The 26,788-nt window shown below is 33.9% G+C and overlaps 1 protein-coding gene across 4 annotated transcripts in view; it reads left to right on the plus strand.

The window, feature by feature from the left end:
* Positions 1-26,312, plus strand: part of LOC111512592 (uncharacterized) — a 212,935-nt gene extending 186,623 nt beyond the window's left edge. For 3 of the 4 annotated variants that reach the window (XM_074170256.1, XM_074170255.1, XM_074170257.1), the window contains 3 exons: positions 762-938; positions 17,237-17,431; positions 23,761-26,312. In XM_074170256.1, the coding sequence (XP_074026357.1) occupies positions 762-938; positions 17,237-17,431; positions 23,761-25,832 (2,444 nt within the window). In that variant the 3' untranslated portion in view covers positions 25,833-26,312. The remainder of the gene's footprint in view (positions 1-761; positions 939-17,236; positions 17,432-23,760) is intronic. The other variant, XM_074170258.1, reaches the window with a different exon arrangement.
* The last annotated feature ends 476 nt before the right edge of the window (positions 26,313-26,788 follow it).

The raw sequence follows: 26,788 nt of genomic DNA on the forward strand, positions 1-26,788 counted from the left end.
AACCTCTAGCATCTACTACGCAAAAGTAACAATCATCGAAATGATTCTTAGGCTCCATCCAGATCATAGGAATACCAAAGTCCAATCCAGAACGTTCTCCTTTTTTCCACAACCGTAAAGACTCGACGCAAGACTTACAAACTTCATTAGGAACCCATGATTTATCTAAGTTGTCCATTTTAAAACCGAAATATTCAGCATAAGTTTCCTTAACAAAGTCTGAGATATTTCTTTTTTGTTTTTATGATATATAAATAGCAGAAATATAACAGAATAAATCACTACTATATTTGCACTTCCTTCGTGACAAACTCATGTTTAAAAAGACAAGATAAATATATTAGAACGAACACTCAACAATTGAAACAAAATATTAACATATAACAACGTATCCAGATTTCCGTGTTAGTATTTCAATATTATCAAATAACTGAGTTCTCAGCTGTTTTACAGAGCAAGGAGCCCGAGAAGTGGGGATCACGTGATGTTTGTACGCGCAAAGAAGTTGCACAGAAGCCTAATCATGACAGAAAATAATTTTTTTTCATTAACAAGCCGATTATTATTAAAAATACAAGATACGTAAAAATCATAAAAAATAAAGCACATTCAGTACTTTCATAAATATATTCGTGATTTTGGCCTCGAAAACAAAAATTTGCAAAAATATCCAGGACAACACAATTTTTTTTTTGTAGAGCTGTGTGATCTACCCAAAATATGCCTTACTTGGAAAAATAATTCATTTTTTTTTGTTTCAGTGTGTATTGTTGGAGATGTTGTCTACGGAATGGATGAAACAGTTCCAGCAGAGCAACCTTGTTTAAAATGCAAATGTCAACCTCCTGGTGTCCAATGCGAAACTATACAGTGTGTAAAAAGACCTGGATGCAAAGCGATTCATAAACCTAACAAATGCTGTCCTGATTATCAATGTGGTAAGAAATAAATTCTTTCTCGTACGGTAAAAAAAAGGAATTGATACCTATTTCACATTACAAATCTAAGTATATGTTTCTATCGATTAAGTATGAAGGTATTAATCTCAGTTCAGAAACTTACATTATCTGGACATCGTCTTGGATAAAAAAGACTCGAGGGATTTCTTGAATTATGTTCTCTTTAAACACATACTAAAATGAGAATAATTAATATGTAGAGTAATGAAAAGAAAAAATTCTGAAAGATTTTGTTAGTCGAGGAAAAATATTTTTGTGGTATTTGTATTTTTTTCTTTCATTATGACAATGTTTATTATATTTTCTTTGAATTCACGTGGCAGGAATCTTTTTCAAACTGTCAAAAGCTTTTGACTGTATTGATGAAGAAGTGTTTATGGCTTTTGAATTGTATAATATTGGCATTAGAGGAAATATTCTTGACTGGATCATTTCATTTCTAACAAATAGATAATTCTTTGTAAAATTAGATGGTGTTGAGTCAGATAGATATTCAGTTGATGTTGAAGTAGCGCATTGCATGGGTCCATTGCTTTTCCTACTATTTCTTAGTGACCTCCCAATAAATTTCGATAGGCGTTTTTATCTCACCAATTTCGCTGATGACACAACATTTGATATAGCTGAATCATCTATGGAGGATGTAATTCTATCGGTTGAACTCGGTATTGGTGAAATGACAAAATATTGAATTTCACTAGTTCGGACTTCCATTGTCTACTATATAAAATGAATTGAAATCCCTGAAACAACTAAAAAAGAAGAATCAAAAATGAATAGCTGAAAATAAGAATTATATTAACCAAAATAAACCTGAAATGAAATAATAGTGAAATAAAATACAAGTAAAAATAGAACAATTGAATAAATAAAAATAAAGAAAAGAAAAGAAAAAAGAAAATAAAAATAAAAAGTGGAGAGATTCCAAGTCACGTTAGTTCACGACGTTTCGATTGTTAGTATCTACAACCGTCTTCGGGTGATGACTCCACTTTTTGTTTTTATTTTATTCTTCCTTTTCTTTTCTTTATTTTTATTTATTCAATTGTTCTATTTTTACTTGTATTTTATTTCACTATTATCTCTTTTCAGGTTTATTTTGGTTGATATAATTCTTATTTTCAGCTATTCATTTTTAATTCTTCTTTTCTAGTTGTTTCAGGGATTTCAATTCATTTTATATAGTAGACAATGGAAGTCCGAACTAGTGAAATTCATCATGAAACATTGTCAATCACCTTCAAACAAAAGACAAAATATTGTCACTCCAATTAATTGATGCTGAATGCACAGAAATCAAAAATTATATATTTCTATAAGAACAATCTGATCGATAGTAAAGTCCTTCAGACACATAACTCCACTAAGTTTCTGGGTGTTATGATTGATAAATCACTCTCATGGTCTGATCATATTGAAAGTTCACCAAAAAACTCTCCAAATCCTACTTAGCAATTTTAAAATTCAGGTATGAAATCATGAGACTATTCTTATCCAAGTTTATTATGCACGCATCATTTCACATCATGTTATGGGAAAATGCTACCGAAATAAATAGAATTGTTAGATTTGATGTTCAACATGAAGCCACGTAACGTAATTCTTGCAGGGAAATTTTCAAGAGTAAAAATATTTTGACAGTTGCCGGTATATACATGTATAAATGTTGCTTGCACATTGAAAGACATGAAAATGAGCTGAAGAAAAACAATTACCACCACCAATATTGCACTAGAAACGCTACAAATTTAATAACAATGACTCACAGAACATCCGTATTTGAAAAATCGCCAACTTGTGCTGGGGTAAAAATATATAATGAACTCCCTGATCTAATGATGGCCTGTAATAATCTAGAATTCAAAAAATTAGTCAAAGATTCCTTATTAACTAAAGCTCATCAGACATTACAAGAATATTTGGATAATTGAGTTTTTGTTGATATCTGTGTGTAAATAATCTTATTCTTCTATATTTGAATTTTACATCTTTATACTTGTACATGTATGCTTTTTCTATATTTTTTTACTTTTTCATTCAGACATATGTGTATATACAGGGTCCTGCAACAGTGGCGCGGTGTTCCATATCAATATTTAGGAAACAGATCTAAATCTAAATTTCCATAATATTACCTTATTACTCGAGCTCGACAAAATAAAAATATTGGCGGTCACACAAATTGTTCATTTTTTTCTGGGCGGATCCCAACTGTGTTTTTTCAAATGGCAACCTATATTTTTTTATAGTTTTTTCGGTTTCTACATAGAAAATTAAAGACACTTTATGTATATCTTCACTTCGAAAACATTGACGGTTTTCGAGATATCTAGCATGACAGGTTTTTTTCCAATATTCGTCACTCAGAATATTTGAAATTATAAAGTTGTGCCAAGTCCAATTATACGTTTTTTGGCAATATTCTACAGTGGTAAGTCTCTCAAACGATGTATCTGAAATCGACCTGTGATATACAGGGTATGAAAAACCGCTTGCCACATATTGTAAACAAGAATTTGCAGAATCTTTCTTATTTTAAATGGAACACCCTGTATATTATTGATCCATAAGGAGCGTCAACAAAACCTCTACAAATTTCATTGAGTATTCCCAATGGCTAGGTTCAATAGTTTTTCTTAAAAAAGCATTTTTATCGAAAAATGGTCGTTCTTCTTATTTATACGCCATAAACTCGATGAAAGAATTTTTTCAAAGCGAAATCCATTTGACGGCTGATAAGAATGTTCGAAAGATATCGTGTTTCAATTTTGTACATTATAGCGTGTCCTACAGTTTTTCTTATTTTTTATTTTTTTTTCCTGAAAATGAAAACTCTCTATCGTATCGCCATAATATCAATGATTTTTTTACTGTGAAATCCATATGTGACAGCTGTGGTCGAGATATATGTTATGTTTATAATATCATATTTATTCTCTTAATAGAACACCGTGCAATTTCTTCATTTGATGCATAGTTTTTGTCCGAGCCTTTCCTTAAAATAACGCCCCATGCCTAAAATTACCTGTTGCTAGATAAACACGTTTTGGATTACACCGCAAAATGTACGTTCTTGAATAATTACAATAATTTCAATAATCTCGAAGTTTATGCCATATTTTTTCAGTCTAAAATAACCTTCAGCGAATAAAATAAAATTAAACGATTTATTGAAACTGGATGTATCAATTATTCTAAACATGAGCGCATCAAGCCAGATACTGATGAAGATAATGAATTGCAAGTTCTTCTTGCTGTTGAAGAAGATCCTAGTAGGAGTCAATGAAAAATTGGTGAAATAGTGGAAATAAGTGAGAGAGATCAGTGCAACGAGTTTTGAAGAAACATTGCTTTCATCCATCTCATACTACTGTATACCGATTTTGAGAAAACAGTGAGATTCAGCAATTGGGCTATGGGAAAAACTCGTCGAAACGAATATTTTTTCAATAACATTTTATGGTCGGATGAATCGACATTCCATAAAAATGGATTTGTGAATCGACGTAATTACCATTATTATTCGACAGAAAATCCCCACTTATTGAGACAGGTGGACTATCATCATTGGAGAATATGTAATTGGTCCATACTTTTTTCAGGGACATATGAATGGAACATTGTATGTGCACCTGCTCACTATTCGGCAGAAGTGAGAGATCATCTAAATGAAGTATTTCCCAATAAATGTATAGGACGGAATGGGCCTGTACGGTAGCCCGCTAGATCACCAAATTTAACAAAACTGGATTTTTTCTTATGACGATACATAAAAAATATGCTTTACGTCGAACCACCGACTTAGAATAACGAATGCTTTTGGTAGCATTACACCAGCTGTCTTGCGCAGGATAGAAAAGTCCCCCAAACATAGACTTCAGCTCTGCATTCAAGAAAATGGAAGACATGTCGGACATATTTTATAAAAGTTTCATTATCAACCTTCATTAAACTCTTTCTTTTTTAGTTTTGTAGTTTATCAGCTGACAGATTTAAATATCTAGAACTCAAGCCCTGAATCATTCATGAATATACACCATAACATGAAAAAAAAATTTGTTATATTCACAATGTTTTTTCATTTAATCTTGTTTGGTTTGATATTGCATGATTCATGGGAAAAATTCTGCATCCAATGAAAAAATTAATTTTCCATTTAGAAAATTGTGATAGGTAGGTACAAACATTCATTTTGTGAAAAAATATTTTTTTGGACACGGTATAATGTTCAAAATTGAAACAAGATATCTTTCGTACATTCTTATCAGTCGTCAAATGGATTACGCTTTGAAAAAAGTCTTTCATCGAGTTTATAGCGTAGAAATAGGAAGAACGACCATTTTTAGAGAAAAATGCTTTTTTAAGAAAAACTATTGAACCTAGCCATAGGAAATACCCAATTAAATTTGTAGAGGTTTCGTTGACGCTCCTTATGGATCAATAATATACAGGGTGTTCCATTCAAAATAAGGAAGACTCTGCAAATTTTTATTTACAATGTGGCAAGCGGTTTTTCATACCCTGTATATCACAGGTCGACTTCAGATATATCGTTTGAGAGAGTTACCACTGTAGAATATTTTATCAAAAAAAAATACAATTGGACTGGGCACAACTCTATAATTTCAAATATTCTGAGTGACGAATATTGGAAAAAAACCTGTCATGCTAGATATCTCGAAAATATTTTCGAAGTGAAGATATACATAAAGTGTCTTTTATTTTCTGTGTAGAAACCGAAAAAGAAATAAAAAATATAGGTTGCTATTTGAAAAAACACAGTTGGAATCCGCCTAGAAAAAATTGAACACCCTGTGTGACCGCCAATTTTTTTATTTGGTCTAGCTCGTGCAATGAGGTGATATAATAGAAATTTAGATTCCTATCTGTTTCCTAAATTGAGATATGGAACACCGCGCCACTGTTGTAGGACCCTGCATATATTCATATTTTAGGGACCTATGTTTATGTGTATTGAATGTATATTCACATGTTTCTTTGTTTACGTATTCATTATCGAATCTGCATTGACAGTTCAAATTGTACATCAACTTTTGTTTTTTTTTATTATCTTCACTTTTCCACTTTTCATAACCACTACATCCATCAATTTACTCTGGATAATCATTTTATAAGTATAAATTGACATGTTCGATACCACGTAGTTGGTCTATGAAATAATACATTCCTTTCTTTCTTTCTTTCATTCATTTAATGATTTCATTTGATAGCAATACAAAGTTTTGTGAGCAAAGATCACCACTTCAATATGGTGGCTACAATTGGTGGCCTTTCAAATTCACACACACCATCTGCATCAACACTAATCACTGAGGATGGAAAATGAATATTTCTAATCAATTCCGCAATTTTTCTTCACCACAACGGATTCAATATCTCCCGTGCCGTTAACGTGCCGTAGGTGATTAAAAAGACTCTTACGGCCGCATTGTGTCGATGGGTATAGGCTGAGACAGCATATGCTAGACATGCTGACATCAAGTGCATCGTATCTCTGGCTCCTTACAGTATGCCCTACACCTTGTGTCAAGAACATCTCTACTCATCATGCGACTGCGGTAGACTTTAACCCACTAGACCCGAGGAAAGCGAAGATCAGCGAGATTTTACTTCGAAATATTCATTTTCTTATATGCATGTATCTCCTCGATACAGTCTTCATCATAGGGGAGCCCAAGCGGGGATTCCAGGATTTACTAAAGAGCGGCATATCAATATACAGGGGGATACCTTGTACTCGGATAAGTACCTCCACCAAATATGAGCCTCATTTATAAGGCTGCCGTGAAGAATAAAGGATCAGATTAGTAAGAGAAAATTGATTATCAGAAATTCTCGAGCGCGTCAGATTAAGGTATGGTGAGTTGATTACATGCTAAAACGAGTATATTCCAGTAATCTGACAATTTGAGAGTAACGTGAAGAAAGGGGAGGGCAGCAAAGCATTTCGACATTCTCGAGCGTAGCTATTTTTTTATTTTGAAGGAAATAATTCAAGGATAACGAAAAATATATAATCTGACGATTTCCGCAACCTGAAATAACGAAAATTCGTCGATAAAGTTCAACGCGTGCAGCTATATGATACCTATATTTCCCTCTCCGCGTTTCTATTTCTTATTCACTTTTTCTCTATCTATTACTCTATCACTCCGTCCCCATTCTGAATTCTGTTGCCATGACGACATCATAGCTGATCACAGAGACTCGTTCGTGATGAAGATGATGATTGATCTGTTTACAAAAAAATTTGTTCAAAACATGTTTTTCCGTTATCAGCTGTCGCTCCCATACGAACGACAACTCTCAGAAGTTGAGGAACTTGTGCGAGCTAAGGACTAACGAGGTCTCACTTTTCAACGTGTGATTTCTAACACGGTTGCAGAATCTTCCCAGCTTAATTTATCAATTGATTACAAAAAATCAATTTTTTTAGCATATTTTTTTAATAATTATCTCATGAATACATGCATTCTATTTAAAAAAAATACACTTATTTATTTGCATGCTATTTCCTGAGCTTTTCAATTAATCAAGTTCAATGATTGAAAATAATTGAAATTTTTTTTTGTCAGTTTAGGCGAATCCCTCTAGATAATCGTCAGATTATGAGACAGCAGGTCTAGAACATAAAGATGAACCATATATGTCTCAATCTGACGCGCTTGAGTTTTTCAAAATGGCGAACTTTTTTACACATTATGATAATGGCCGCGAGTTTGCGTCAGATCGAAATCGTCAGATTATTGAATGAAAGCTTTTGGTCACCTTAACACCCCCTTAGAAAATCTGACGCGCTCGATTACGCGTCAATCTTAGGTACAACCACCTGCATCATGCAAACGATCAGATTATATACGAACAATAAAAATACGTAGGACATTGATACTATCAATATCTGACGCGCTCGAGTATGTCCATGCAACAATATTTTTTCACATATTCAAAAATCTATAGCCGCTTCTCCTACCGATGAAAAGGTATATATTATATAACGTTTTTTTCCCTATCATCTAAGCTTTGCAACTTAATACGTCTCTATGACGCTCGAGTAAATCCCCATTTTGCATCGTGAGCTCCCCTACTATTAGACACGTTTTTATTTCAAAACAAGTTGTGAGAAATATCCAAAGTCAATCCATGAAGCATTCTCAGACAACGCATTAGCTGAGAATAAAATGGTTAGAAGTATCAGGAATCAAAAACCGAAAAAAATAAAAGTTTTCCATAATTTCCTTTTCTAATTAGATAGAAGTCAGATTGTGATAATAATCATACCAGTGAAAATATATTATACCAGAATCATATACATTTTTCATCTAGGTTTTTAATATGCGATAATCACAATATTCAGGATATATTACAAATGAATTATAAAAATCATTACTTCGTTTGAAATGTAAATTTGATTGTTGTTTTTCTCCACTGTGGCAAATTATTGTATTCAGAATAACTTGACTGGAAAATAAAGTGCAACATGTAAGAGTCTAAGTATATCCTTCAAAATATACTTATTTGGTTGAAGGTTCACATAATTTATAGTAATATTGAAATAAAACTTATGTTTAAATCATTATGAGCTACTCTAATATAATTTTCACAATACATATGTATATGTAATCCCTACGACCATTATAGTAATATCTATTCTGTTTCTATTTTTTTCCGTTAATCATTCTTAATGACGCTAAGCATGAGTGGATTCTTAGGTTATGAAACTCCGGATAAAGAAAATAGTTATGAGAGTAAATGTTTATACGAATATATCAAATTTAAAAATTCTGCCTGTCTTCGAGCAACACTGAAAAGTCATTGAGTGGCTTGTATGAGTGTGCTCAAGAACAATTGGTGTAATTTTTCAACGTGCGATTTTAAACACGGGTCAATAAATATCTATGGAACACAAGTATTTCTATTTGGGCAAGCCATATCACATATCCGCTTGGAGTGTGCCAACTATCGGGACGCATAGTCTGAACAACAATTTGAAAAAGAGTAAAGCAGGAGACTTTCAAAAACCTTCCTCCAAAAAACTAATTGTTTGAAATTCACTAAGCACTACCTACCCCTACCCCTCCGGTTATCTTATAATCAAGTTCATTCGAATAAATAGTACCTATGAAGGCCCGCCGTAGCTACCCAGAATAGATAACGCTAAACTCACTTCATATAGGTCCGTTGATGCAAAAGTTTTTCCCCCAATATTAGAAATATTACCGGCATAACTTGAGACTAGTATTTTTTTCAACGAACACTATCAGAGATTTGGAGATCATCTAAGTACCCCACAGAACCTTCAGCAGTACATACCTGGACCCATGTAGCCGCCTATTGCTAATGCTAGCTCGCATTAGTTTCTAGTTTTAATATTCCTCTTTGAAGCTGATCACTAGGTGATCGAAACACGGTCGAGGTGATAAACATTACGATTCGGTGTTGGGAAAAAACTCCAGTAATATTAATTACTACACCAAAGGTTCCAAACAGTGCATCATGAATAGGAACAATACTTCAAAAAAGATCTGATCTGAGCTTTATAAAGCAATAAAAGTTGCTGAGGTGTGTACAGTTTCCTGTATATAGGATAAAAAAAACTTTTGTTTTATGTCTACTTAGTGTTTTATTCCTTACAACCGGTTTTGGTTTATTGAACCATTCTCAAGTAACTCAGACATTTTGTCAGAACGAATCTATACTTACAAATGCAAAAGTCACTCACTCAACACACATTCATCTCTGTTCCTCCGTACTGGTAAGTAATAGGAAGCTATAACTTGGTATGTAGGTGCTTCTCAGGTCTTAGATGCTCACTGAAGAAAAATAATCAGATATTCTAACTCGCACTCCCCACGTGGGGGTGAAAGGAACGCGTTTACGTATAAAAATGCTATTCATGTAGCAAGTGTTTCCTAAATTATCCAATCCAATTTTCTTCTCTAGATTTTCAGGACAACTCTCTACTGATTCGTGAGGAAGAACATGTTTCACAGAATCTCCATAAGAACCATTTCTCAAGCTGCGATCGATCCTTCCAAGTGAAGAAGGGTTTCGTAGAGGGATCGATTCGGTTTTTGCTTCATGAAGCTCTTCCACTGGAAGGGAATCAGAACTACGAAGACTGCAAGTCATATTTGGGGGGTAAGAATGACCTGATTTCATTGACCGCACTGAAAAAAAAGAAGGTGGATCAATCACTTGTGAATTAACCTTGATACGGGACTGATAAATATCCACATATCTGGCTTGTTTCGAAGATAATTCAGTTCCGTACTGAAATTAGGACAATGCATGATCCCATCAAAATTATCTGAAGGAGGAATGGTTCCAAGGACCGAAGCAGCATTGCCACGTTGAATAGCAATACTAATTCTTTCTATCAAAAAAGGTGTACAACGGTGATCTTTCTTGCTTGGCCTATTCTCCTTCCGAGTTCATGAACAAATAACAGAGACTCCGGGCCATAAACACAAATAGTTTCAATCGCTACTGGATGGAACAGTTGTTACCAAGATGTTGTTTTTTTCCATATGTCGTTCACTTGGTGATGTCGACATGTACGCCCTGCACTCCTTCTACAACTCAAACCATATGTACCTTTCTCATCAACTATATTACCGCAAACACAAGTATGAGGCACAAAGATAGATGAATCCAACCTGAGTCCTACTGCTATTCTGAAAGATTAATTAGTGTTCTTCCAAGAGATGCAACAGGTGAAGCATTCAGCCAAGCACCCGATTCCTTGTTCATTGCTGCTTTCAGACGAGCCTTATCGTATACACTTGTAGATTTCAGAAGTTCATCAGTTATAATATTCAGAAGAGGTCGGTCCCATGGGACCGACCTCTTGCACTTTGTATTTTCTTTCAATCTGTAGGAGGAGCAATATTAGTTGCGGCATGCCAAAGTGATTCAGCTTAAAAAACCTCTTGGATATTGATGAATATAGAAGGAAGGATGGAATCGATAAGATCAGAAAGACTATTGACTGATGACAGAAAGGCTGGTAAAGCTACGGAAACACATGCTACATGAATAGCATTTTACAAGTGTTGTTCATGACGAAGAATTTCAAGAACGAGGTTTTTATGATGAACCAGAACGGGAATGTTTCCTACTTATTCAACAAACTCAAACACCTGTTCTCGTTCCCTCCAATTGTTTTCCTGGAGGCTTTGAAGTCCACTAGATACTCGTTAGGACAAGAGGATTGTTCCGAATTCTTGAGGTTCTTGTTGACTACTCTTCGTGAGCAAAACAATAGCAGAATCGATACTCCTGAGCGCTCTGGATTGAATGATTCCATCTATCTCGACTTATTGGGTTTTTAAATTTTTTGCATGAGAAATCCTCACATGTTTACTTTGCAGTAAATGTTCAAGAGGTAGCGAAAACGTGGATGAATTTCTGGAACTTCAACTAGCGTTTCCTAATATGACTAATAACCAGTCCGTGCAAAGCTTACTGAAAATGGAACTTTTAACAGGTGATGATCGACTGTATTGCCAAACATGCGTCAAACTAACTGACTGTTATAAGAAAACAAGTATAGCTGAGGCACCAGTCAATCTAATAATAACACTGATGATCTTCAAACATGACTCAACATTTGATGGAAGCACCAAACTCTTACGAAGGTTCGAAGTTGAAGAACACTTCAATCTAGCCGACCACTATTATGATCTTCATTCAGTCAAATTTCAATGTGGTTCTGGCGTTGACTTTGGTCATTATTACGCCTTGGCCAAAAACGAAACGGACTGGTTTAAGTTTGACGATAGTCTTGTCAATAAGTGTTCACGCGATGTATTGAATTCATTGGAGCCTCTGGGGACACCCTATATTTTGTTTTATTAGAGAGAGGACACTGGCAGATCAAGATCTTCAGATGATGTGGTGCTGCAGGTTTTTCCTGCAGCTGAAAAAGCAAATGCGCCACTGGAATCAATGAAACCGCCCCGGAACGCCAATTAATTTTTGTTGTTGTGTTTTAATTTCATGATTTGCATTTTGGAAGTGTTATCATTATATAAAGATTTGATGAGTCATTATTTATTTCAGTTGTAACATAAATTTTTTCTCCAACATTTATGTTTCATGAAAATTGGATTTTCAACAGTTTTTCGATATTTCTACAAATTTTCAAAAGATATGTGGAGTTGTTGTATCTTTGAGTTCTACCTTTTCGAGAGACACAAATATTGATGATATATTTTCGGACACAAATGTCGGGAAACATATATATGTATTGTAATAAATTGGTGAAAGAAATTTGAGGTTCGTATTTGAAAACATAAAGTTGATAATAAAATCTAATGAAGTAAACGTCGCATTGCAAATTGGTTTATATCACATTATAGCAAATATGAAAAACTATAAATGAAAAATCGATTATTTCAAAAACCACCACTGATATTCTCGATCTGAAAAAAGATTATTCTAGTTCTCCAAAATAGGAAACGTTTATCTAATTTAACTGACGTTGTATATGTCTCTCTGTTTCCGTGAGAGTCATATTGGGATCAGCAAAAAAACTGTAATCAATAATTCTCTACTATATTTGTTCTCATTTCAACAAATTACCATATTAGACCAGGGCTGAAGCCTTCAAACATGGTAAAAAGCAAAATTATATTTTCATGATTTGCATTTTGGAAGTGTTATCATTATATAAAGATTTGATGGATCATAATTTATTTCAGTACTATCAAAAATTTTTTCTCCACTATTTTTGATTGTCAGAAAACATCAGAAACCTACATTTATGTTTCATGAGAATTGGATCTTCAACAGTTTTTCGACATTTCTACAAATTTTAAAAAGATATGTGGAGTTGATGTATCTTTGAGTTTTAAGATATTGGTTTCTACCTTTTTGAGAGACACAAATATTGATGATATTTTTTCGGACACAAATGTCGGGAAACATATGTATTGTAATACATAGCTGTGTGTATTTTTACAGTGACTACAAAAATCGGTAAAAAAAATTTGAGGTTCGTATTTGAAAAAAATAAAGATGATGATGAAAATGATGAAATATAATAAACTAAACCTGGTATTGCAAATTGGTTTATATCACATTATAGCAAATATGAAAAACTAAAAATGAAAAATCGATTATTTCAAAAACCACCATTGATATTCTATAATCAATAATTTTCTACTATATTTGTTCTCATTTCGACAAATAACCATATTAGATAAGGACTGAAGCTTACAAACATGATCAAAAGTGAAAAAAAATAGTAGGATGAAACCTATTAGGAAAGGAGAGGAATATGATGAAAATGAAAGGGAAAATGAATTAAGGGTTCTTGTTGAATACTCTTCGTGAGCAAAACAATAGCAAAATCAATACTCCTGACCGCTCTGGACTGAATGATTCCGTACAACCCATCTCGTCTTGTGTTTGTAAATCTTTTGCTGGAAAAATCCTAACTGACTGTTATAAGGAAACAAGTATAGCTGAGACTCCAGTCAATCTAATAATAACACTGATGATTTTTAAACAAGACTCAACCTCTAAAGGAAGCAAGAAACCCTTTGGAAGGTTCGAAATAGATGAACATTTCAACCTAGCAGACCACTATTATAATATTCATGCAGTCATTGTTCACTGTGGTTCTGGCGTTGAATTTGGTCATTATTACGCCTTGTTCAAAGAAGAAACGGACTGGTTTAAGTTTGACGATAGTCGTGTCACGATGTGTTCTGGTGATGCATTGAATTTATTGGAGCCTCTGGAGACACCCTACATTTTGTTTTTATAAGAGATTGTTAGATCAAGATCTTCAGATGATGTGGTGCTGCAGGTTTTTCCGGGTTTTCCTACAGCTAAAAAAGCAAATGCTCCACTGGAATCAATGAAGTCACCCCGGAGCGCCAATTAATTTTTATTGTTGTTTTTATTTTATTTTTATCGTTGTTTCAATAAAATATCAACTAAATAAAAAAATGCGGGCGATGTGAGTTCGGAAAGTGGGAGGGGGTGAGTTTTTAACGGTCAAAAATGTACTTATGATGCACTGTTTTGAACCTTTGGTGTAGTAATGAATATTACTGGAGTTTTTCCCCAACACCAAATCGTTATTTTTAACACCTCGACACTTGTTTCGATCACCAAGTGATCATCTTCAAAGAGGAATATTAAAACTAGAAACCAATGCGAGCTAACCCTATTTATGCTATATAGGTATCCCATACAGGTTAACCTTCCAGTCGTACCACCCATACATGTATATCGTGAATAACGTGAATAATCGTATATCGTGAATAAATATTGTGAATAACGATGACGGACCTATACCAAAGAGCATACTACATAGCTTGTTAAAATAAAATAATGTTATTGGGTTTACTGATTACTACATGAGGACACATTTCAAAAAAAAATTGGATAGGCAATATTGTGAAATTTATTTTTATATAGCTGAAAATTGTTTTATAGAAACACATATTGTAAAATAATAGGTAAGGCAAAATCGAAAAATTAATTTGGGTTGGTGGTATGGTTGGGTGGTACGCCTGGATGGTTTACCTGTACGGGATACCTATACAGCATAAATAGGGTTAGCTCGCATTAGTTTCTAGTTTTAATATTTCTCTTTGAAGATGATCACTTGGTGATCGAAACACGTGTCGAGGTGTTAAAAATAACGATTTGGTGTTGGGAAAAATCTCCAGCAGTAATATTCGGTGAAAAATGGTTTATCCCGATTTCTGGCAAAACCACAAGTCCTATGAAAAAAGTCAATTGACAAAGTTGAGGTAATAAAAAGATCTACAACTTTTGTATTTACATTTTTTTTACATAACGTCAAAATTTAAATGAAAAATTCGAATAACTAAATTTTTAGTTTTTTATTTTTATCTTTCTCAAAAAACAATTTACGGAATTTGGAGAAAACTATCTTTTTATGTCCCAAATACACTGTGATTTATTTAACTCAAAATATTTATTTTTTCACCTTATTTTGACTTAATAGCACCTTAATTTTTATCTAACGAGATAACAAAGACAAAATTGGTCACAAGGATTTTCCTGTGAACAAGTAGAAGAGGGTGCTGATGCTGACATAATAAAGACCTCCATAGAATTTACCAGAGATACTAATAAAACTGTCTTGGTTGTGGGTAAGATATTGATTTTTCGGTCCTTTTAAATCAATTATATTCAAATAATCATGACATTTATTTTCTCAAACCAGGTTCTGGAAATGTAAAGAATATATTTTCCACTTCAAATAGTTTCAAATATGAATCCTTCCTTATGAACAAGATATTGTTGCATATAAATGCAGAAAATCACAGAACCATTGTTTTTCCGGTTGCGATACATCTAGATTTGCCGGAAAAGGAAAGAAAAGTATCGTAAATTCATTATTAGACCCTAAAAATTTGTCATATATGACCAATTTTCATCTAAATGGATAACAGTTAATCAAATTCATTTATAAATGTAAAAATGAAAAAAATTACACTGAATCAATTGAGATTTTAAAAATATCAGTTGACAAAAATTAAATCATCTTTCATTTTGGCAAACCTCTCACCCACAGAAGAACAACATTGTTACAAGGCATATTATCAGCTTCAACTTGGTTTGGTAACGAACTGACAGCGAAAAATTGGGGCTGGAAGCAACATTGGCATTATGCCCAAATTTTCATTAAAGGAATTATTTCCGGAAGTATTGCTCAAAACAACTTGCTGCAGCTGTGAATCTGGATGTACTCGTAACAGTTCAAGATGTGGCTGTCAAAAACATGCACAAATTCATGCTCAAATTGTCATGGTTCTGAAAATTGCTACAATATGGAAGCAAACACCTACGAGGAAGTTAATGATTCAGATAAAATTGTGGATGAAGACCCAATGCAGATTGAAAACAATATAGGAGACGAAGAAGGTGATGGTCTTGAAGATTTCGAAGATCATCTAGAATTGGAAAGGTTTGTCGAATCTAACGATGAAGAAATGCCATCAAAAAAACCAAAACTAATAGATAAGTGATTAAAATTCAAGACAAGATATTTATAAATCACAAGATTTAACGTTTTTAAAAATATTATAATCGATAACGTAATCAGAATGAAGTATCTAAATTCAATAGTACAATTTTCATGTATATTTATATCTTTTCAGATTTTGTATGACAAGAATATAATTAGAATTCAATAAATACACATTTTAACTGAATACAATTGTAGCCATCACACTTTTCTGCTGAAACTGTACATAATGATTAAAAAAATCCAAATTCGAGTTTTATTTTTTGCCTTTTTTGAGAACATTTCCTAAAGTAATGTATATTTTTGTTACACCATCCGAAAGCACACCGACTTTTTGAAGAAAGCTGATATTTTGACGCGAGAATTTTCGATTGAAAATTATAGGGTGCTTTTTTGATACCGAGTCAAAATAATGTGAAAAAATGAATTTTTGAATTCAATTGAATACAGTGTATTTGGAAAACGAAAAGGTAAGTTTCCACCAAATTTCATAAAAAATTGTTTAGGATAAAAATAAAAAACCAAAAACTCAGTTATTTGAATTTTTCACATAAATTTTGAGGTTATGTGAAAAAATCGTTGAAACAAAAGTTGTAGATCTTTTCATTACCAACAACTCTGCCATTCAACTTTTTTCCATAGGACTTGTAGTTTTACCCTTAAAAACTCACTCCACTTCCCGAACTCAGATCGCTCATAATTTACTTTTCCTTTCATTTTAATCATATTTCCCTCCTTTTCTAATTGGTTTCATCGTACTGTTTTTTTTGTTTCAAAAATTATTGACCCTGGTCTATATAGTTGGAGTTTTATCTCAACACCAAACCGTCATTTTCAACATTTCGATACGTGTTTCAATCACCAAGAGATCATCTTCGAGAGGAAGATTAAACACGTGTCACCGAGTTAAAAATAATGGTTTGGTGTTGTGATAAAACTCTAGTAATATTAATTACTACACCAAATGTTCCAAACCTTGCATTACCGCATTATCCGGCGTGAAGTTAATATAACTGTTATCGGAAGACAATGTAAGTTCTGAGGTACTAAAGTTTTAAAAATAATTTCACACGTAGTGAAAGTCTATCAGATTCAAACTCCAAATCAGTTTTACCGATGATCAAATAAACTAAAGAAAGTTGAGATCTCATATTAACCTGCATATTACTCCGTCGAGATAATATAATAAAGAAGAACTTCCTGATAACGGCTTATTCAAATTACTTTCATCTTCCATTTTCAGAATGTGATCATAACGGAAAATTTTATGCCAATGGAGAAAAGTTGGAAACATCCCCTGGAGGCGAATGTAAAGTATGCTACTGCAGAGGCGGCGAAGTCCAATGCGCAGAAGTTTCATGTTACATTAGAAAGGATTGCGAGGCAAAGAGAGTGCCAGGAACCTGCTGTCCCAAATATGATAACTGCCCCCCAATAGGTAACTGTTTATTGAAAATTTTGTAAAGGCAGTAATAGAAATATTTATCTGAGTAAATTTTGGAATATACGTGATAAAATCGCAAACAGTCTACCAAAGTATATGTTCGGTCTCAGAATCTTGCTAATCGAAATTATTATTTTTTCAAGTGAATTTTGAATTTTAACTTTTTAATATTTAGCTTAGAGTTTGCCAGCTCTAAAATTTCTACAAGGAAGCAGATTGTTTTATAGCATTATTTTCAGTTTTGTTAACCTATCTTGTTTGAATTATTTAGTTTTTCATCATTCTAATGTATGGGTCTTCCCTAATCCACTTATCCTCATAAAAGTCAATATTCTCGAATATATCTGAAGAAATGAACTCCACCTCCCCTATCCTTTCGTCTGGTTGTTGGTCTCGAGAAGGAACAACGGGTTCATGTCTGATGGTATGACGGCATGAAGTCCTCAGACATCAATGCCGCCCTTCACGGGATACCCCTACCTGGCTGGGGTGGGATGGATGAGAAAATTATTCATCCGTTAACGGGGGACATGAGGGCCTCACAAGTCAATAAGACACCTCGTAGAGTTTCTAAAGATTTTCAATTGTGATCGGGACAGTCGAGTAATTCATATCAAATAATTTCCAAGGTTGGTACTTCATTTTTTTGGAATATACCATAAATTGTTCGCCGAATCACATCTTTTGTAGCACCATCAACGTTTGCAAATTTTTTATTCCTTTGTTTTCGTTTCATTGCATGGTCAATGATATCCCTTATTTTAATGACTCGAAGAATTGTCCGCTTTTTAATCTATTGTTGACAAATTAATTTGCAGGTAGTGGTTCCAGTAGTTAATTACCGAAAAATCAAATAGGATAATCATTATTCAACAAAGTCCACATCGGACCAAAAAACTTTAGGTATATAAACAGCTAACCCTTGACTTTAGATTCAGTATCAATTTGCTTCTCCTGAAGATGCTAACCTTGTTAGCAAAACGCGCGTCGGTTGCAAAAATATCAGTTTGGTGTTAGGGTAATTGATCTCTGGAAAAAGTTTTCAAGAATCGGTTTGCAAAACCACTCACTACCTCATCTAACCCCACGAACACACGGCACTGATAAAGGAATATTGTGAAAGGGACAAAAAATTTGTATTCAGCCAGTCCAGCTAGCCGAGCCTTTATTCCTCAACTACATTTGATAGCACGTTTACTAACTATCTAGGCGACTAGGGGCCACAGACAAGAAATGTTTATGACTGTACCAGGGACGCTTTGAACATAAAAGTACTGGTAGTATATACATTTCCCATTTGCCGGGCAGTGATTATGAACCACCCCTCGTAGTGCTCTTATTTTTATTGTCGTTCCAATTGGGAATTGATAGACTATACCACAAACTCCTTTTCCTTGGGAGAATTGGAAATACTAGTCGAAACGGTATCATAAAACGCCTACAAAGCCATTGAAAGTGTTACAGTCTGATCGAGATGGAACGTGGTATAAAACGGATTATAATTTTCGACAACTCACCTCATGTGCAAAAACCCGACGCAACCCTGAGACGTTGAATGCTAATATACCATAGACTTATCCTCCATTATTAAAGAAGATTCGGCGATATCCAGAAAATACTATAACCCAAAATGAAATCCGCCGAATTGGAATGGAGTGGAGTGGAGAATCCGTTGACAACGATACGTAATAGGCACCATTTATCCAATCTATCCAAAATCTACCCAGTCACTGTTCCTTGGACCAAAACATACGATGCGGCTTTTTTCCGTGGCTACTTTTTTTCCATAAGATTCGCAGACTCAGGTCACAATTGAAATCGTTCATTTCAACCTGAGAACGAAATAAATGAATTAGCATAGGTTCGTTCCAACCATCGTCAGAAACAGTTTCTGACAGTCAGGATTCTGCGCAATAATGTGATTGCGTTCCAGCGTGAGTTTCCAACCATTAGTAAACTATCAGTTTTCTGTTCCATCCAAGATTCAAACCTGTTCGAAATCTATCAGAATGGTTTAAGGATTATCTGCTAACCATCAATCTGACGCATACGTATTACTGTTTCTGTTTTATGTTCATGCAACTTACAAACAACATAACCTGCAACAATTGTTATAAAATAAATTATGTATTTGCTGGCGCAGAAAAAATTGGGAATTCTTTAAGTGAACCTATAATATGAACATCTTTAATTACACAAATTAATTATTGCGGTGACCTCCCAGTTCCATGTTGATAAGTAAATAGAATAGAATGAAATACTGCAACCTTCTTTCACTCTCCAGAAATACACTTGATTAGATTTATTTTTAAAGAATTGAAGGGGTTATATTTTTAGGAGTGACATTCGTTGTGGAATGTTTGAAATACAAACTGAGTAGAGAAAAGTATCTTCTGTATAATTCAGTGTTCATATAGAAGTATTTGTTTCGAAAATTTTTTTTTCTTTCGTGTAATTCAATGTTTATATGAAAGTAGCTGTTTCAGGAGGACATTCTTTCAGTTTGTGTCTGAAAGTTACTTCTTTGCATGATCTACACATCCATGTATAGAGTTACTTATTTTAAAATTGATTATTTCCTTCTTTTCCTTGGAAGATTTCCTCGTCCTTGTTTTTTGTATCAAGATGAAGTAATAGAAAGCCAAAAACTTTCTTTCCCAAAAACTTTCTTGAAATTCCATGCCAAACCTCAGTTGAACTATCAGCTGTTCCAATCAGAAATTTCAAATTAATCAGAAACCAATATTTACCAGACATGCGCGTTGACAACGATTTACAAACAGTTGGAAATCTGTTTGTGACTCAAGGTTGGAACGAACCTCATGTGTGTGTTTTTGTTGAGGGGAGTTTATTGATGTTTGAAAATATGAACAGCGATGTGTGAAGAATAATTTGAGCAAAGGTTACACCTCATTCTACCTAACTCTGTGATTGTGATGGATGATGCAAGTTATCATTTCAGAAAAGTTGAAAGAATACCAACTAATGCATGGCAAATTGCAGACTGATAGATAGATGGATAGATGTTTATTGTATATAAAGGTACATTCGTAGTAAATCGGTGGTACAGAATGTAGATGGACAGTATAACTGCACAGAAAAATATTTTAAAAAACAATAAAATGCACAGAAAAATTATTGAACAAAATATACAGAAAAGTATATTTCATTCACAAGGAAAGTGAACATAGAACGTGCATGATATTATAAAATTTCAAGCACTGAGGTTGTGGCAACATGATCCTCCGTACTATAAAAACATTGTTTTATTAAATAGTCCTTGATGTGCTTTCTGAAACTTAGCGAGGGCAAATTTATGAAACTGAATGGTAGAATATTATATATATAGCTCAATATCGAGTGAGTTCTTAGGGGATTTTCGTAAATTGAACCGCTGATCAGTTCCACGAGTATTAAACCTGTGGAATGGGGTATGTTCCTCCTTACGAAAATCGAGTAGTTTTCATAAAAGGGCTCTAAAACAACGCATTTTAAAATTATTATTTCAACCTTTTTCATTAAAAATTATTCAAATACTTGAAAAAGAGGAATGAAATAATGCATTCAACATTTGAAGGGATTCGTTTCCATTTCACCGTTTGGCAACATCGGTTATAGCTAATAAAGGACAATGAATGTGTTACCCGTATGAGACAAACAAAAATGACATATTTCATAGGCGTGCTGTTCTGTTCACTAATGTTCCGAGTTCCGAGACATTCTGTAACACATGACATTTTGTGCACCTAACCTATCTTCCTCTATATAAATAAATAACGAAACAACTGTTGTTTATGTGACTTGTGGAGGTGGTATTGAACTATAATTTATATGTTACCCCACTTGTGGATTTATTAAGATAATTTTCCTTTTTTAAAGTAGAATATCTAGGTACGTATAAATGATTTCAACTTGATATAGGCGCTGTTGGCAATATGTGAATTAGAAACAAACCCCTTTAAAAATTAAAACCCAACATTTGAAACATCAATTTGAATACTTTTCGAAGTGAATTTGAAAAACTCATGAATCAAACTCAACTTTATTTTGTTCAAACTTGCATTTGCTGTAATAACCCAAATTGAGGAACATTCCCCATTGGGAGTTGGTCGAAAATTTATCAAGATTATTGTGCATTTCCAAGTGTGTCTGATATTATATGAAAATAGATAGTAACGTCATAATGTCATAAGTTTTCTGAAAAAATGGCCTGCATGAATCGCGGAAATCTGCGTTTGATATAATTCTAATTGCACGATTTTGAAGCGCGAAAACTTTTGTGGCATTGGAGGAGTTCCATAGTTAGCATGAGAATGAAAAAATGCATAATATCATTAAGTGACTTCGAAAAAAAAACATACCATTATCTGCTCTTTTATATTGTGAACTTAATTCCCTCTAAGAAGTCGTTAAAAAGAGGTCGATTCAAAAAAATAGTGAAAGTATTGATCACGTTATAGAAGAAGAGATGATTGACTATTACAGCTGCGTAAAGCATATTTGTGTTGACTTAGGTAGTTTACTGTGTCAATATTTGTACCTGGATTAGGTAAATTGCATAAAGCGTGTTCATGTTGACTCAGGTAGTTTGGTGTAAATTGTCAATAATATTTGTCGACCCTCTTTTACCTGCTGTCATGCTATTTGGCATTGTTGAACTTCTCGGAATGGTATTCCATACACGCTTCACACAATTGACCTCATCAAGGTACAAGTATTAGCACACCAAACTACTTGAGTCAACAAAAATACACTTTACGCAGTCGTAATACTCCATGATCGAAGATAATATTTGTTGTTCTGTGTAAAACCGTGCCCATGATTTGAATATATGCTACTGTGTTCTGCTGTCCCCTATTCAAATTTTTAATATTCGAATTTTTCTTCGGCTTGAATGAAATATTGTTTCTCAACATTGTCACTAGCTGTCATTAGTATCAACAACTTCAGTATCACTATCTTTGTCTTCATTGAACTTTGTTTATCGCTTGTGTCACAATCGTATATTTTGGATTAGTAGTGTAACTAGTTGTCAAGTTTTTTTATATGGATCTCTAGGAATAACCGTAAAATATCAGTAATTTGCATTGTATGCTCCGGTTATTCAGGAAATGTTTGATTTTATGTATTTCTCAATATTTTCATGACAAAACTCAATTATAGAATGAACGCCCACTAGAAGTTACGAAAAGTGAAATTTTATAATTGCTTACTGAGAGTAAGGTATTTTGATATCAACAATTTCCAAAAGAGACACACACATACGCAGACACGCGCGCGCCCATTCACATACAAGCACACGCGTATAGTCTATCGATTATCAATTGGAACGGTACAGTCATAAACATTTTTTGCATGTGGCCCCTAGGCGCCCAGATAGTTAGTAAACGTGCTATCAAATGTAATTGAGGAATCACACGTTGAAAGGTAAGACCTCGTTAATCCTTAGCTCGCACAAGTTTCAACTTCTGAGGGTTGTCGTTCGCAGGGGTGCGACAGCTGGTTAACGGAAAAACAGATTTTAAACAGATTTTTTAAACAGTAAAGACCCGGCTAGCTGGACTAGCTGAATACTAATTTTTTGTCCGTTTCACAATATTTCTTTAGGTTCGTGGGGTTAGGTGAGGTAGTGAGTGGTTTTGCAAACCGATTTTTGAAAACTTTTTCTGAAGATCAATTACCCTAACACCAAACTGATATTTTTGCACTCGACGCGCATTTCGCTAACAAGGTTAGCATCTTCAGAAGAGGAAAATTGATACTGAATCTAAAGACAAGTGTTAGCTGTTTATATACCTAAAGTTTTTCGGTCCGATGCGGACTTTGTTTGTTAAATGATGATTATCCTAATTGATTTTTCGGTAATCAACTAGTGGAACCACTTCCTACAAATTAATTTGTCAACATTAGATTAAAAAGCGGAGACGCCACTGGACTCAATAAATTGAATCACGTTTCGGCTAAATTAGCTCCTTAATGTTATAAATACCATTGCCAAATTACAACAAAATTAGGTAAAGGATATTTAAGATATTTACGAATAACTTTTTTTTTATTTCAACACCCTGTATCTTGAGAACGAAGGATTTGCGGACCCATGTTTATATGAACATTTCGTCTTGAAATTACCTAAAGAATCGTCTGTTGAATTTATGGTACCTACTTAATTAACACCCTATATAAAAGGACGTAATCATATTTATTATCAATAAACCGTATAAATTAATCTCTTTCATCCAACCCCTCAAGTAGATGAATATTTCTTTCATCAATTTCTATGAAAATTGTGATCAACAAGTGACTGATTATTCATTCATTTTCAGAGGCTATCCCGGAGAGATCTTCATATTCAACTGAAATGATTTTATCGAAACCATATGACCAAGACGACCCTTGGATAGTTACTGGTCTGCAAAACTCTACACAGATTAATCCTAATCCTCCACATGATGATGATATCCCCGATGAAAATAAAATACCAGATACACATTATTATGAAGTGTCTACGCCAAGCTACACCTCATTAGAAGTAGAGGATCTTCAAAGAGACTCTTCAAAAATAACAATACAAGAGATTATACCAGAACGCAAGGAAATACCTATAACTGCTCCCCCTAAAATTATCGCTGAACCACAAGGCACATTACTCATAGAAGAGGCGGACGATTTCTCCAATAATTCCAATGATTTGGTAATAACTGATTCAGATGCTGAATCTAGCGAAATTTCGGAGGTATTTCAACAGCCTCCGCCAGTTTTGAGGATCGGTGACAAGTTACTTTTTCTCAAAAAAGGAGAATTCGTCCCAGAAAAAGACACTAGTACACCCACTTCTGTAATAACATTAATAGGTGCTGAAGGATTGCAACGAGGTTTCGAAGAGAGCGGGGAGGTTCACGAAACAAAGATTGATACTATGGAATTTAATCCTCATCAAGCTAGCAGTAAAAAAACTTTGGAATCAGCAGATGGTGAATATTTAGATTCACTACTCGTTTTGAATACAGCTGAATCTGAACATATTCTGTCCTTGGTTAAACGCAAAAATGATCCTACAACGACAGAATTGTTTTCATTGACAGAATCCACTGGTACAACAGAAAGCGGAATAATAACAGAAACAAATAGTGCGATTTCAAATGACGTTGTTTTTCACAACAATTCATCAAATAACATAACAGCCGGAGATACCCAACCAGTAACAACATTCAAAACGCATGATAATTCATCTACCGAAGTATACACTGAACGTTGGAAAATAACAGTGACTGACCTACCTAGTAAACCTTATTATTCAACTCCTATTTTGAATGAAACTCACGAAACGATTATTGAAACCAATCCGGAGTATCCTCCGTTGCGGGAGATATTGGTCTCCAACATGGATGATGCACTGCAACGATTTGATATAGAGGAAAAAGAAACCAATAAAAACATTACTTATCTGGAACCTAACACAAAAATAATTCCAGATATTCTCGATATTCTAAGCAATAAGACTGTGCCAAAAAATATTACACACAAGGAATGGCTGAAGTCAAATACAGAAACTCTAGTGAATCTGAAAGCATATTTACCTGAAGAGTTCCTTAACCAACCAGCACCTACTGACTATGAAGACACTGGGAACAGTGACGATGTGTTTCTCAGTACCGAGAATTCTCCAGCTGTCACTGAAAAGGTCATTGACATACTGACGAATGAAACTGAAAAGGTAACTCTCGTCGAATCAGTTCCAGTGAAAAATGCGGGATCGATGGAGAGTTTGGAGGAAATAGACAATGACAGTGATGAGTCTACTACATCAAAAGATAGTCATTCTCCTATTTTGTCCGACGAGAATGCCAGCGTTGAAGGTGATAAAAATCAAACTGAAGCAGATGACATGGTGGGAATCAAAGAAAAACCTGATGAAAGCCGTATTGAAAAAACAACCCCTCACGATGTCCAAATGATCGATAATGTCAACGAAAGTAATAAACCGACTGGTGTTAAAACTACAGATGTTGAGATACTAGATACTACGATTCTCAATAAACCAATAATAGAAAAAAGTGTTTCTCCCAAGAGTAATTCGGAAAGAGCAGATAATTCGCCTGATACTCATTTGAAAATTGTTAAAAGAGATAACGTGCAAAATTATGATGAAAGAGATGAAGATACAGAGGAGGAAAACGAAGAGAAAAAAAAAGATGAGGAAATTTTTAAACAATTGTTAGAAGACACTAGTACTCCAAATACTCCAAGAGCTTCAAGTGCGACTTTCACCAAAGAAACCGACCCCATGAAGAGGTTTAGTGCCTCACTTGCACAGTATTCTTTGAAAGATGCTGCTTTCGATCCTAATTTTATAGGACTTTTAGCAAACTTTTTTAGTAATCAGCGTACAACATAGAGAAATATATTTTAGACTGATGACTGAGAAAATACACAATTCTCAATTTTTCTCTTTCCCTGTTAACGTGATTTTTTTCAACATTTTGCTCAAGCAATCTCATGTGAAATGAGTACAAGTTTAAGTTATCGGAATCATTTGTAGACACACGAACGTTCTGATTATTGGTATTAGATGTTCTAGACGTTTTGCATGTGCCGATTTATAGAAGTTAGCTTGTGCTAGATTTCTCTCAGAAGCTAGGATAGAACAACAGTTAATATACTTCATATTGATAGATATTAAGACTTGAGTGTTGATACTAAGTAAACTGAAATGAAAGTATTCCCTATTATGTAGAAGTCCGACTTCATATGTCCATGAAATATTAGCTTTATCTGATCAATCTCGGCAAGTATTTATGAAATTTGTTCAATTGTTGTTACAATTTTATCTGTGGTAATTGTATGTAACAAATATCAGTAAACGTTTTTATTAATATTGGTTTTATTTATTTTTAATAATCTCCTGAATAGTTTTCAGGCAGATGAAACAGTTCATTGTTGAAGTGATGAATGATGTTTTAAGTTAGTTATTTTTATCTCAAGAAAAGGTGTTGAATATATAAGACCAAACCAAAGACCCTTTATTGCCCCGTCAAAATAGACATTTTAAATAACAAAAATTGCGACAGAACTGAATTTCAATGGAGAACTTGTGTTCAGTAGTAAAAATGAAAGGTCAAACGTCTCTATAAATATCATGTGTGTTTGAAAAAATTAGTCAAAGTAAAAGGTCAGAATTTTCGGTTTGTTGATAGTTTTTTTGATAAACAGTAAACGTTATGATAAATATAGCACAGACAAAAATTGTAGAGTATCCAATTGTGCAAATACTGACCTGTTTCTTGATGAAAACTCACTGATGAAGTAACTCATGTTCCAGAAATTTATGAAGCCACCGTGTTGCGAAACGTG

This window comes from Leptinotarsa decemlineata, unplaced genomic scaffold (assembly GCF_025532065.1).
Source record: "Leptinotarsa decemlineata unplaced genomic scaffold, Ldec_3_MD MMD2_P_RNA_scaffold_7, whole genome shotgun sequence".
In the NCBI taxonomy this organism is placed as follows: Eukaryota; Metazoa; Arthropoda; class Insecta; order Coleoptera; family Chrysomelidae; genus Leptinotarsa; species Leptinotarsa decemlineata.